Consider the following 13,350-nt stretch of genomic DNA (forward strand, 5'->3'; position numbering starts at 1 on the left):
CCAACGTTAAGTGTTTTGGGATTTTTTTGGGGGTAAATGTAATACACTTCTTTGGAAAGCCAACAACAATAAAGTGACGTCAGGTTCCTGTTCCCACATTAAACAGCTACCCTCGTAACCTCTCTCAAGAGGAGAGAAATCCTGGCATTCCTTACATCCATCCAGTGAGCAAGAGTAGACACAGTTATGTCACATGCAGGGACCAGCACTCCACAGACACAGTATTCAATTTGCAAACTTTGGCAGACTTTCCCTTTCACTTTTTTTTGTGCAAAACCAGAACGGCTTTTGCCAAAAAAAAACAGATTGGGAGTGCTTTTCTGCGATCAACCCCAAATCTATCCAAGGTTCTGGAATTTAGAAGGATGAGAGGTTATCTTATTGAAACATAAAAGATTATGAAGGGTTTGGACATGCTAGAGGCAGGAAACATGTTCCTGATGTTGGGGGAGTCCAGAACCAGGGGCCACAGTTTAAGAACAAAAGGGTAAGCCATTTAGAATGGAGATGAGGAAACACTTTTTCAGACAGAGAGTTGTGAGTCTGTGGAATTCTCTGCCTCAGAGGGTGGTGGAGGCCGGTTCTCTGGATACTTTCAAGAGAGAGCTAGGTAGGTCTCTTAAAGATAGCGGAGTCAGGGGATATGGGGAGAAGGCAGGAATGGGGTACTGATTGTGGATGATCAGCCATGATCACATTGAATGGCGGTGCTGGCTCAAGTGGCCGAATGACCTACTCCTGCACATATTGTCTGCTGTTTATTGTTCAATGATCAAACCTAATGCTGCCCTGCACTATCGCTGCCTTGCATCTTCTATTTTAATTTGAAAGACAGCATTCAGTGTCCAGGTATCTCGCTCATACAATCTGAGATACTGGAAGCAGTCCTTAATTTACTCTATCAAAGATACGTCATTCATTCAACAGATTACAGAGCAAATTGCCACCTTATACTTGTTTCATATAAAACAGCCTCCTTATGATATTGGTTTCACCAAATTCTGTTGCAAAATCAGACCTCAGCCAGTCACAGAAAACAATCCTTAAAGGGACAGTCAGTTTCCAACGAGGTAAATGTCACATTCACTTTTTATGATAATTTATTTTTAGAGACACAGCATGGAAACAGTGGCTTCTAGCCCACTGAGGCCACGCTGACCATTACTCACCCTTCACAGTAGTTCTATGTTATCTCACTTTCTCATCCACTCCGTACACATTAGGGGCAATTTATGTTACAGAAGCCAATTAACCTGCAAGCCTGCATCTCTTTGGGACGTGGGAGGAAATCGGAGCACCCAAAGGAAACCCACATGGTCACAGGGAGAACGTGCAAACTCCACACAGAGAGCATCCGAGGTCAGGGTTGAACCTGGGTCTCTGGCGCTTTGAGGCAGCTGCTCTACCAGCTGTGCCACTGCTGCCTAGTGGGCTCCTGATTCTTTTACAAGACACTTGGGAGTAAAACAGAAAAAATGGGTGCAGAGATATGAAGATGGGATCATACACAATAGCAGTAGGAGCAGGTCAGGTGTTTGTGCATGTCTGTTGACCATCAGTGGACGTACAGCTGATATGATCACAGGTTGGAAAGTGAAGCACAGTATTCTGATAGTCATAACCTCCGACACTCAAATTTCGATCATTTAAATATGCTGAATGCCTTCATTCATCTATGGCACAGAGAATCCTAGAGGTTCACAAACCTCAGAAGAAATCTCTCCTCATTTCATCAACATCTTTCCTCCAGTAACAGAGAGCCAGACAGGAGAGATTCTGCTCAGAATATGGGAGTATTGCTTCGAGGAGAGGATTGAAATCACTTTTTTCATTAAATGAGTGCTTTCCTTGACATCGGAAAGGCAGTGATATATTGAAACTGATAACATCTCCAAGGGCACCTTGGTAACAGGTTCAATCAGGTCGGGAATTAAATATTCTGACTACTGCCATGTGGTCCCGAGCTTACTCAGGGAAAGGTAGTCAACCAGAATGAAATGATTCTTTAGACCAATTCATAATGTAGGATCAATTTAAAATATAACATTTATTCTGAACTACTTAAATATTTGTGTGCTCTGGGGAATAAATAAGGGCTTTGCATTTTATCCAAATTCAGTGGGAATGAGCCACAAGGCTTTAGCTTTGAGATATTTTCAATAAAGCTTCAGTACTCCGTTCATTAACTATTAATATTTGGTTTCGAGATTGATGCAAATGACCTAGTTTTGTTACACTGCATATTTATAAGCTGCGTAACTGCTTCAACTTTACTATCATTTCAATTTCTTCTCCTTAAAACACCAGGCATCACAGCATTTAATCCAAGCCGCAAAAACGAGCGCTTCAACAAGAGTGAAAGACGCAAGCCAGCATTTCACTGGCCAGTGTTCAGCGGACAGAACAGTGATCGCTTCACTTTCCTCAATCAGGAGTTGCGGCAGGGTATAATAGCCACGACTTCGGTGCAGTGTAAGGACTGAACTTTAGATCATAAGATCCGAAACGTCACCCATTCCTTCTCTCCAGAGATGCTGCCTGTCCCGCTGAGTTACTCCAGCATTTTGTGTCTACCATAAGATCATAAGACACACGGCTATTCTATTTTTCCTTCTCATCCCATTCTCCTGACTTCTTCCCGTTACATTTAACACCCTTATGCCCCTGTCCCACTTAGGAAACCTGAACGGAAACCTCTGGAGACTTTGTGCCCCACCCAAGGTTTCCGTGCGGTTCCCGGAGGTTGCAGGTGGTTGCCGGAGGTTGCAGGTAGTGGAAGCAGGTAGGGAGACTGACAAAAACCTCCGGGAACCGCACGGAAACCTTGGGTGGGGCACAAAGTCTCCAGAGGTTTCCGTTCAAGTTTCCTAAGTGGGACAGGGACATAAGGGTGTCACATTTCATCACCAGGTACCCAATAAACCTGCTGGGCAACTGGAGAAAACAACTTGCGATCTTGAAGCCTTAAGTAAAACTGGTCACATTACTGCACCATTAGTTTAGTTTAGTTTAGTTTAGGGATTACAGCAGGAAACAGGCCCTTCGGCCCACCGATTCCGTGTTGACCAGCGATCCCCATACACTAGTTCTATCCTACAGGCTAGGGACAATTTACAGAAGCCAATTAACCAACAAACCTGCATGTCTTTGGAATGTGGGAGGAAACCGGAGCACCCAGAGAAAACCCACGCAGTCACAGGGAAAACATGTAAACTCCGTACAGACAAGCGCCCATCGTCAGGATCGAACCCTGGTCTCTGGTGCCGTAAGGCATCAACTCAACTGCTGCACCACTGTACCTCCCCGTTATGACTTCTGGAGATTATGTCCAATTTATTTCTTGTTGATAAAAAAGTTCAGTGGAGGTGGTTGTACAAGAGAAGGAGCTGTAAAACTCGACACACTTGCATTGGGAGAGGCACAGCTGGTAGAGCTACTCCTCACAACACCAGAGACCCAATGTTTGATTCTAACCTCGGGTGCTGTCGATGTGGAGTTTGCATGTTCTTCCAGTGGCCATGTTGGTTTCCTCCCACGTTCCTGGTTTGTAGGCTTCTGTACATTGCCCCTTGTGTGTAGGGAGTAGATGGGAAAGTGGGATAACATAGAACTAATGTGAACAGGTGATAGATGGTGAGTGTGGACTCTGTTGGCCGAAGGGCATGTTTCCGTGCTAGTCTAGTCTAATCTAAACTTACATTGTCTGAAGCAACAAACAGATGTCTTCTTTAATTTCAAAAACAGGCTTTATCGGAAAAAATCATCTTGTTGGGCAGCATCAACGGAGAGAGAAACAGTCATTTCTTCACACCAACAACTCTTCATCAGAAAGCATTTTCGGTTTCAGCATCTGCTACTTTTTGCTCCAGGCTGTGTCTGTACATTACGGTTATTTTCCGCTCATTTTCTCGGACAAACACTTGCAGAGCCTTGGGGAGTGGAGGTGACTGGATGGTTAACTTTGAAAAGTGGCAATGGATTATAGAGCCTCACTCTGTGCCTGATGATCGATGCTCTAGACAGCGAAAACGAAACGTATCACTGGCCTGTGTGAACTCACGTCACACTCTGTCTGGTCTGGATTAGTAGAAGAAGAGACCTGGTGTACTTGGATTGGTATTTCTGTTACATTATTACCGCTGCTTCTTCCAGAGGCAAACCCTTCTTTAGGCGAGTTTAACCAACTCCAGTAAACGCAATTAACATTGACCCATATTTGGCCGCTGGCCTGAATAGATGTGTGGGCGGTAAGGTCGATTGTTTTGGGTGGAGATAGCTGACATTCTTCCCTGAAGGAACAGAGTGAACCTGATGGATGTTTGCAATGAGTGGGTAATTTCAAGGTATCATTCCTAAGACTGGCTTCGTATTTCAGATTCAATTAATTGATTTAAATCAAAATAATAAACTGCATGCAATGAAAATCTTAAATGAAAGCAGAAAATGCAGAAAAAGCTAAGCAGATCAGGCATTTTCAGTTTAGATGTATTTTAAATTCTTCAGCTATATGGTGGATTGTATGTGTCCAGACCTCTGGATATTGATATGGAGATGAAAATACTCTGATGTTGGAAATTTGAAATGCTAATTCTGTTTCTCTTTCCATAGATGCCACCTCACTTGTGTTTCCAGCGTTGTTTGTTTTTCAGTATTGACTTGGAGACTAGTCCTGAAAGCACCATGTTGCAGGACCTCCAGGATAAGCCACGATTAGCTTCCACCTTGTGCCACTTCACTCAACCAGCAGCGTTGTAGGTTGAAGCCTTACCCCAGATTTTGGCCCATAATCCCGGGAATTTCAATGCCACATTAAGATAATCCTGTGTGTTGAGGATTCGAATGATGCATGTTATCAAGACCCTGCAGATGCTAAACCTTCTGTGAAGCTCCTCGATGAGTAACAGCCTAATGTCCTAATTGAGCTCAGGAATCTGTTCCAACGTGACAACCATTTGCAGCACCAATAAGGATACGGCCCATGGCAGTAATGGAAAATGTTAGTTTTAGTTTCCAAAGAGCCAAACTTGTTGTAAAAACAAAGGTAAAATCATCAGTCAACAAGAAACAATGACGCGGATAGATCTACATCTCCGAATACAGATTTGAAAAATTCTCTTTTAAGGGGCCTTCTCTTCTATTTCTACTTTCCACTTTCTCTCTTCCTTTTTTTTATTTTTTATATACACACTTCACGTTTTTCTACTCTCTACCATCTATTTTTCCACTTTTTCCCCTTTCTATTGTTTTCTTTTTCTTGTCCTGCTTACTTCCTTCTTATAACATAAAACTAGAGGTTGTACATAGAATGGATTACGGTATTACATAGTTGGCACCTAAAATTAGGTGCCACTGTACTGTTTTGTGCTGTATTAACTTCTAATAAAATAAACAAAAAAAAAAAAAAAAAAAACAACACAAAAAAAAAACAAGAAACAAGAACTTCTTATGGTGGGACATACTTAAAATAGAACGACTACGATGAAAATGTAACTTGTGATTCCTGTTTAAGAATAGCGGTTCTTTTGCCAATGTTTGGTTCGTATTCAGTTTGTCTATTTACTTCACGATAATTGGCGTAAAATCAACATGATGAATATTAGCCCCAGGAACAGTAAGACACATCAACTTTCATTTTATTCCTATATATTCTATTTCTTGCAACACCTCTTCTCAAAGATCTTAAGATGTTGCAGCAGAGAATGAGGGTGCAGCGATATAATCAACAAATTATAAATAAGCAACTTCCTCACAGGCCCGCATTATGTTTTGATCATGTCCCTTGTTTCAAAGTATAATTTTACTGTAAAAACAAACCCAGAACAATCTCTGTTTTAAAACAGGATTTGCTAGAAATACTCAGCATCTGTTGAAGGAGACCTGAGTTGACATTTGAGGCACGGATTGCATAATGCGAGTGGCTAGGTGGCGCAGCGGTAGAGTTACTGCCTTACAGTGCCAGAAACCTGGGTTCGATCCTGACTATTGGTGCTGTCTGTACCGATTTTGTATGTTCACCCTGTGATCATGTGGGTTTCCCCCAGGTGCCCTGGCTTCCTCCCACACTCCAAAGACATACAGGATTGTAGGTTAATGTGGCTTCGGTAATTGTAAATTGCTCCTAGTCTGTAGGATAGTGCTAAGGTCGCAGACTCAATGGGCCGAAGGGCCTGTTTCCGCGCTGTATCTCTGAACTAAACTGTGTGGAACATGCTGCCTGATCTGCCACGTGCTTCCAGCATTTTCAGTTTTTATTAGAGTTTTCCAGCATCTAGAAGCTTTTGCTCTTTGATTGTGGCAGATGGTTAATCTGATCAAAACGTGTAAAATCTCTGTGGAATCAAGGAACCAGGGGAGCTGCAGACATCCAAAGTTGTTTCGAGGAATCAATTTGCAATGATGTGTGTTAATTGATATGCTGAGACTGTACTGACTCAAATACATCAATGAATAAAACTTCAAATTTCAGTCTAATGGACACTTGGGAAGAAACGGAATGCGGGCAGAATATATATGAGCTGGGATTGTAACGCAGGATTAGCGTGCACTAGTTTAACTACTGCAGGACGCGCAGAAAATGCATACCTTACCTCCAGTCAGGGATGTACAATCAGAGGCACAAAGTGCTGGGCAAGTGGTTTGGTTAGCAAGGGATCACTTGCCTGCTTTAGTCCTGGCACCAGCTCTCTTCCAGGTCCTCCCCCCACTACAATCAGACTGAAGATTACTTTGACTTCTTTCAGCAGAGGGTGGTGAATCAATGGAATTCATCGCCACAGAAGGCTGTGGAGGCCAAGTCAATGGATATTTTTAAGGCAGAGATAAATAGATTCTTGATTAGTATGGGTGTCAGGGGTTGTAGGGAGAAGGCAGGAGAATGGGGTTAGGAGGGAGAAATAATTCAGCTATGATAGAATGGTAGAATAGACTTGATGGGCCAAATGGCCTAATTCTGCTCCTATCACTCAGGAATTTATGAACTTATGAAGAAGGGTCCCGACCCAAAATGTCAACCTTTAGTGACTTCCACAAATGTTGCCTGACCCGCTCAGTTACTTCAACACTTAGTATCTTTTTCCTGTGAGCCAGCATCTGCAGTCCCTTGTGTCACAGAGTTAGACAGCACGAAGACGGGTCCTTTGGCCCAACTCATCCACTCCGACCAAGACGCCCATTTAAAGCAATTGTATTTGGCTCATATCCCTCTAAGCCTTTCCTTAATTAGACCCTATCCTAGCCCCTCAGGGGGGCTCAGCTTCAAATCCCTGTGATGTTTCATTTGTCAAAGACATAAAAGATCCAAATAAAGATTGAACAAAATAATTGAGTTAGAAATGAAATGTCTAATTAGTTGGTTTGAAAAGTGGTGAAAGGAAGTATTGTATCAGCCGATGCCTCTTGCTTCCCGTGTGTTCTACATGTTTGACAGGGACAGCTGTGCGGAGTATTTTCCCACAGTGACACCATTCAATTCTGCTCCAGTCACGCCGTGAAATCCGAGTGGTGCCGCAGTCACTTATTCCGAATTATGTCACTCGAGTGGCATTTGGTGGTCTATTCCTAGGCTTCTCTGACCAACACTTCGCACTTTGCCAACTAAACCTTGCTTCACTCATAGCAACAAATGGACACCAAGTGAAACCCGACCCTTGCAGTCTGGTTCTGATCAGTGCTCGTCCTTGGGGATGGATGTATGCCAGTCTGTGCACATGTGGTGCTGCAGAATAACTGGCGGGTTCACCATCTACATCCAGGTCAGTCCTCCTGGGATCGTTTTAGTTGTTTAAAAAACAAAAAAATCTCAATTGATGCTGCTTGCATCGACTTCATACACGCGCGCACACACCCACATGCACATGCACCACAAGCATCGCATCAACACACAAGCACACAGAAACATACATGCTCTCAGACACACATACCTCATGCACACCCAAGTGCACATTTACCCATATACTTTATGCTGGCGTATTGTAGCCAGCCCTGAGCAGGGACAGTTCTCAGACCAATGGAGTGAACAAGTAGAAGAGAGGCAAAGGTGACATTTTCCTAATTCTCACCCGTCAATCCCTTATCAATCCTACATATGGCTGGCTGGGACAATCCAAACTGCCTGAAGACTACGAGTGCAGCTGATGATGTGTCTCAACCCAAAATATAATTCCAGTAGAATAAACCACAGAACGGCAAGCTTTTACAATGACTCATAGCTGTTGTGAAGGAAAGGAATTGTGCCATGCTACATCACTTGGATATAAGAGCCAAGCCAGTTAATTGCATGAAAGAGGGAAATGCATTACATTTCTTTGCTAAGCACACAAAAACATTCCAAGTCCTGCAACATCTGGTGTAATGTCTGTCCACGGATGCTTCTTGGGGTCTTTTACACTGCTGGCCAAAGACGATAATAATACTCAGCCATCTAAACAAAGATGTGTTGTGTAAATGTGTAATGAAATGGCAGCATATTAATCTCATTGTTCCTCATTTTGAAAAAAAGATAGTTCTGTGCCGAGGACTAAATTGTAAATTGAGATATATAATATTAATTAAAGAAAATTGTAGCCTTTATTGTGAAACCTATTGTCAGGACACTCAACTATTCTAAATGTAAAACTTTTAAAATTCATTGAGCAGAACATTTGGCGATACTAATTTAACCAACGAAGCCTGCGCATCTGAATTTACAAGAGCCACGCGGACCTGCAGCTGCATCATGTAATGTCCACACCCAGTGGCGGACTAGCCAGGGTGTAAGCTTGCCCGATGGCAAGTGGGCACCTGATGAAGTAGGCCCCCTATATCAAGTGGGCCCCCTTTGTCTCCTGGCAATCAATACTTTTAGACCCAGTCCGCCACTGCCCACACCGCTCAACATGACCCAGCTACACAAGTCCCACCTGCCCAAGTCCCATCCTGCCACTGGGTGAGTATAAATGGGGATCCTGTGGATAGGGTGAATGTTTTAAATATCTGGGAGTCCACATCTCTGAGGTTATATAGCACACACGCCTCAGCACTTGAGTAGTCAAGGCAGCGCATTTACCACCTCAGGCAATTGAGGAAATTCCCCAATCCTCCAGTGCTTCTCAGCGGCGGTTGAAAGCATCTTGTCCGGGAACATACATCTGGTTCGGGATTTGCTCTGCCAAGGACAAGAAGGCAAGAGTAGTGCGTTCGGTGAACGCACTATGGGAAGTGTCTTGCCCCAGAGGACACAAATCGACCTCTTCCACCCCTGCAACGGACTATGGTCAGGCAACGCCTCCGTTGCCAGCGGGAGAGGTTGAGAAGGAGTTTCTTCCCAGAGGCAATTCGGACTGTAAACCCTTCCGGGACTAACGCAGAAGTTTTTCGAAAATACTTAGATTGTGTTTATAATTTGTTTGGTTTGTTTTTGTTGTTCCCGAGCATTGCACATCTCGTATGCGGCAAATAAACACTTGACTTGACTTGCCTGGGTCTCATATCCATCCAAACCATTCCTATCCATGTACCTGGCTAACTGTTTCTTAAGCGTTGGGATTGTCCCTGCCTCAACTACCTCCTCTGGCAGCTGGTTCCATACACCCAACACCCTTTGTCCCTCATGCCGTAGTTCACATGAGCTCATATTACGCCGGGACAGATTCTCATTCTTGGGCAAAGCACACAGCATCCATCAGCAGCACCTGAGACCAAGCATTCACACAACTATTCCTTTTCGCCCAGTTCTGTGGCCCCCCTCCCACCCTGTCGAGAACTCAGCAAGCAATCCGCTCATGTGACAGAGACGGTGACACTCACCAGCCTTTTGAGCCTGCATTATCTTCACGTAGACTGCATCAGCAGATTCAATTAGCATCTTGCTCGTCTGAATCATCTGGAAAACAATAACAACATGAAGAAAAAAAGATCCAAAATTCCTTTCATATTTAAATCTCTTTACGTCCCCAAGCTGAAGTCTCTCTTTAGTGTCTCATTTATTGCCCAGTTGCACAACTGCCTGGAATGAGCTGCCTGAGGAAACTATTGATGCGGATGCAATTACGACTTTTAAAATACATTTTGACAGGTAGATGGATAGGAAGGGTTTTGAGAGCCACGGGCTAAATACAGGAAGATTGGATGAGCCTAGAGTGCCAACATGGCTGACATGGGTTAGGTGGGCTGAAGAGTATGTTTTCATGCTGTATAGTTCTGTGACTCTATACAAATAGGCTATTTAACTTGGGGGTAGAATGTACTAAAACTCTGTCCATAACTACACATGCACTTCCTGCAGGAGTCACTAAATAGCAACCAGATCCCTGCCAGGCTATCTCTCCCTATGTCAGAGGTGCTGGAGAAATTACACAGACCCTGCTCGAACCATGGTTTGAAGTCTGAGCATCTCTGACAAATTCAACATATAGTAGGCATCTCTTATTGCCCCTGATGGCTCTAACTGTCCAAGTTAGGCCTAAGAGGGCAGTAAAACAACCAGATTGCTTTGAGTCAGAATCACAGGTAGAGGAGAGAACTTTTGGGTTAAAATGTCAAATTTTCTTTCCAAAACAGTGGTAAATAAGATGATTTATGTTAACAATACCTGGAGGTTTCATGATACAGGATTTTTAATTACAGATTTATTTAATTGAATTCAAAGTCTGCAGCTGTGCCGGTGGAATTTGAAATCTGATTATACATACCCTCCGGATAACGACTGTTCGGGGTTATGGGGTTAAGAGGGAAAGATAGATCATCCGTTATTGAATGGCGGAGTAGACTTGATGGAACGAATGGCCAAATGTTGCTCCTATCACTTATGAACTCTAGCAACATAATCAATTTGTGATCGTCCCCTTACTACGAATAGAAAAGTTAGCAAACTTGGGCTCATCCGCCCCTGCAGGTCTCACACATTTCCCACTGTGAGCAGCAGAGCTGTTGTGGAAAGCTAGCGCTACCCCCTCAATGTAAAATGCCGTGGAAATTATGTGACAGATATATTAGCAGGCTGACATCTTATACCTAATAGGTTTAACAGTTTTGATAATATACCCCATGCTGTGATTTAATTTGAAGAATCTACAAATTGTATATTTTGCATTAGTATTTTTGTCTGCCCATTACACTGAAAGATCATTAATACATTTCATGGTCTTAGAATAAACACTTTGTATGGATTGCAAGCATGTTGGGCACCGCTCATCTTGAGGAAATGCGATTCCTCCTAATGGATAAATCAGACCAATTCATAACGAGTTGGTCTCCATTCGTCGTTTTTTTGGAATCATATGGTGCAACACAATTGTAAAAAATAACTGTTTCAGGACTGGACGAGGGTTGGTCAAGATTATAAATAATGATCTCCTTTTCTTTTTTATTTTATTTTCTTTTCTCTATTTTCTCTCTCAACTTTCTTCATTTACTCGTTTTCTTTCTTCACACGCTATATATTTCACATCTTTCTATCCTATCTAACTTCTTTTTCTTATTCTAATCTTTTTTCAATGTAACAAAAAAAAAAGAAGTTGTACATAAAATGCATTATGAAAATATATATTAGGCACTTTGGTGCCATATGACTGTATTTACTTCTAATAAAATAAAATATTAAAAAAAAAGAATAAACACTTTGTAGTGTTAGTAATGAGAGAGAAAGGTAGACTTTAATGTTACATTTCAACTCACATGTTCAAAATGAAAAATCCCATTATATTACAGAATTGTTACAGAGCAATATTATAGAACAGTTATGGTTATGGGGAGAAGGCACGAGAATGGGGTTAGGAGGGACAGATAGATCAGCCATGATTGAATGGCAGAGCAGACTTGATGGGTCAAAAGGCCTAATTCTGCTCCTATCACTTATGACCTTTAGAGAATTAGTGATGAGATGACTTTGGATATTTCTGGTGTTATTGTAATGTACACAAAACAAAATGAGTAAATGACATCGTGGGCAGCCACGGTGGCACAGCGGTAGAGCCACTGCCTTACAGTGCCTGCAGGGCCGGAGACCCGGGTTCGATCCCGACTACGGGTGCTGTCTGTACGGAGTTTATACGTTCTCCCCTTGACCGCGTGGCTTTTCACTGAGATCATTGGTTTCCTCCAACACTCCAAAGACATACAGGTTTGTAGGTTAATTGGCTTGGTGTATGTGTAATTTGTCCCTGGTGTGTCTAGGATAGTGTTAATGTGCGGGGGTCGCTGGTCATGGCGGAATCAGAAGGCCGAAGGGTCTGTTTCCATGCTGTATCTCTAAATGGAACTAAGACTTGAGTTATCATTTTGTGAAGTGCTGGGAAGGAATTTTAAAATCATTGCAGAATATTTGTCCAACTTTTAGATTCCAAGCCCGTGAATCTAACCATAGATCCATAGTCATAATTTGTAGAATACAGATGGCTATCGTCAGCCCACCCTGCCCATAATGACTCAGTGAGAGTAATTCCCTTCCCAGTCCCTGGCCTAGAGATCACAACATATCATTTGCTGATTCAGTTACTTTCTAAATATATTTTCGGCTTCAGCCTTACCAATTCGTTCAGGCAATGAGTTCCTGACGTTTTGTGTAACAAATCTTGTCCTCAACTGCCCTCTAATCCTATGTCAATAACTGTAAATACAGACTTGTCCTCCCTCAAACACCCCACCTCTGCTTTATTTTGCCCTCCGTTATTTATCTCTGTACTAAGAGAATTCTTGCTTCCTGATATATTGACCAATCTCACAACTTTAACAGCAGTCACCAAGCACCAGTCAGTGTACCCTGAAGCCTTTACCACCATAGCTGGGGACTTCAACAAAGCCACCCTGAAAAAATCACTCCCAAACTACCACCAACATGTCACCTACGGCCCCAGAGGATTAAACATCCTTGACCAGTGCTATACGACCATCAAGGGTGGCTATTGCTCTATCCCTCGCCATGGAAACCGGACCATTCAGTGGCGCTGCTTCTTCCTGCATACAGGCAGCAACTGAAGAGCTCACCCCCAGAGGTGAGGATTGCACAGAGCTGGTCTGGGGAGGCAGAGGAACAACTACGCAATTGCTTGGAGTCAGTAGACCGGGCAATGTTCAAGGACTCTGCAACGGACCTGAATATGATACGCAACAGTCGTTACAGACCAGAAGGAAATGTGTGGAGGACTGTGTTCCTACAAAAAACATCCGACTGTTTCCTAACCAGAAGGCTTGGATGAACCAGGAGATCTGTATTCACCTGAAGACCAGATCCCGGGCACTCAGGTCTGGTGACGCAGAGGTCGATAAGAAGTCCAGATACGACCTTGACAAGGCCATCAAAAAGGCCAAAAGGGACTTCCGTTCAAAGCTGGAGGATGGGGCGGATGTTCGGCAACTGTGGCAGGACTTGAATGC

The 13,350-nt window shown here is 43.1% G+C and overlaps 1 protein-coding gene across 1 annotated transcript in view; it reads right to left on the bottom strand.

The window, feature by feature from the left end:
• Positions 1-13,350, bottom strand: part of plcl5 (phospholipase C like 5) — a 133,118-nt gene that overhangs the window by 15,887 nt on the left and 103,881 nt on the right. The window contains exon 4 of the mRNA XM_055657133.1: positions 9,784-9,859. Within this exon, the coding sequence (XP_055513108.1) occupies positions 9,784-9,859 (76 nt within the window). The remainder of the gene's footprint in view (positions 1-9,783; positions 9,860-13,350) is intronic.

The sequence above is a fragment of the Leucoraja erinacea genome, chromosome 27 (genome assembly GCF_028641065.1).
Source record: "Leucoraja erinacea ecotype New England chromosome 27, Leri_hhj_1, whole genome shotgun sequence".
Lineage (NCBI taxonomy): Eukaryota > Metazoa > Chordata > Chondrichthyes > Rajiformes > Rajidae > Leucoraja > Leucoraja erinaceus.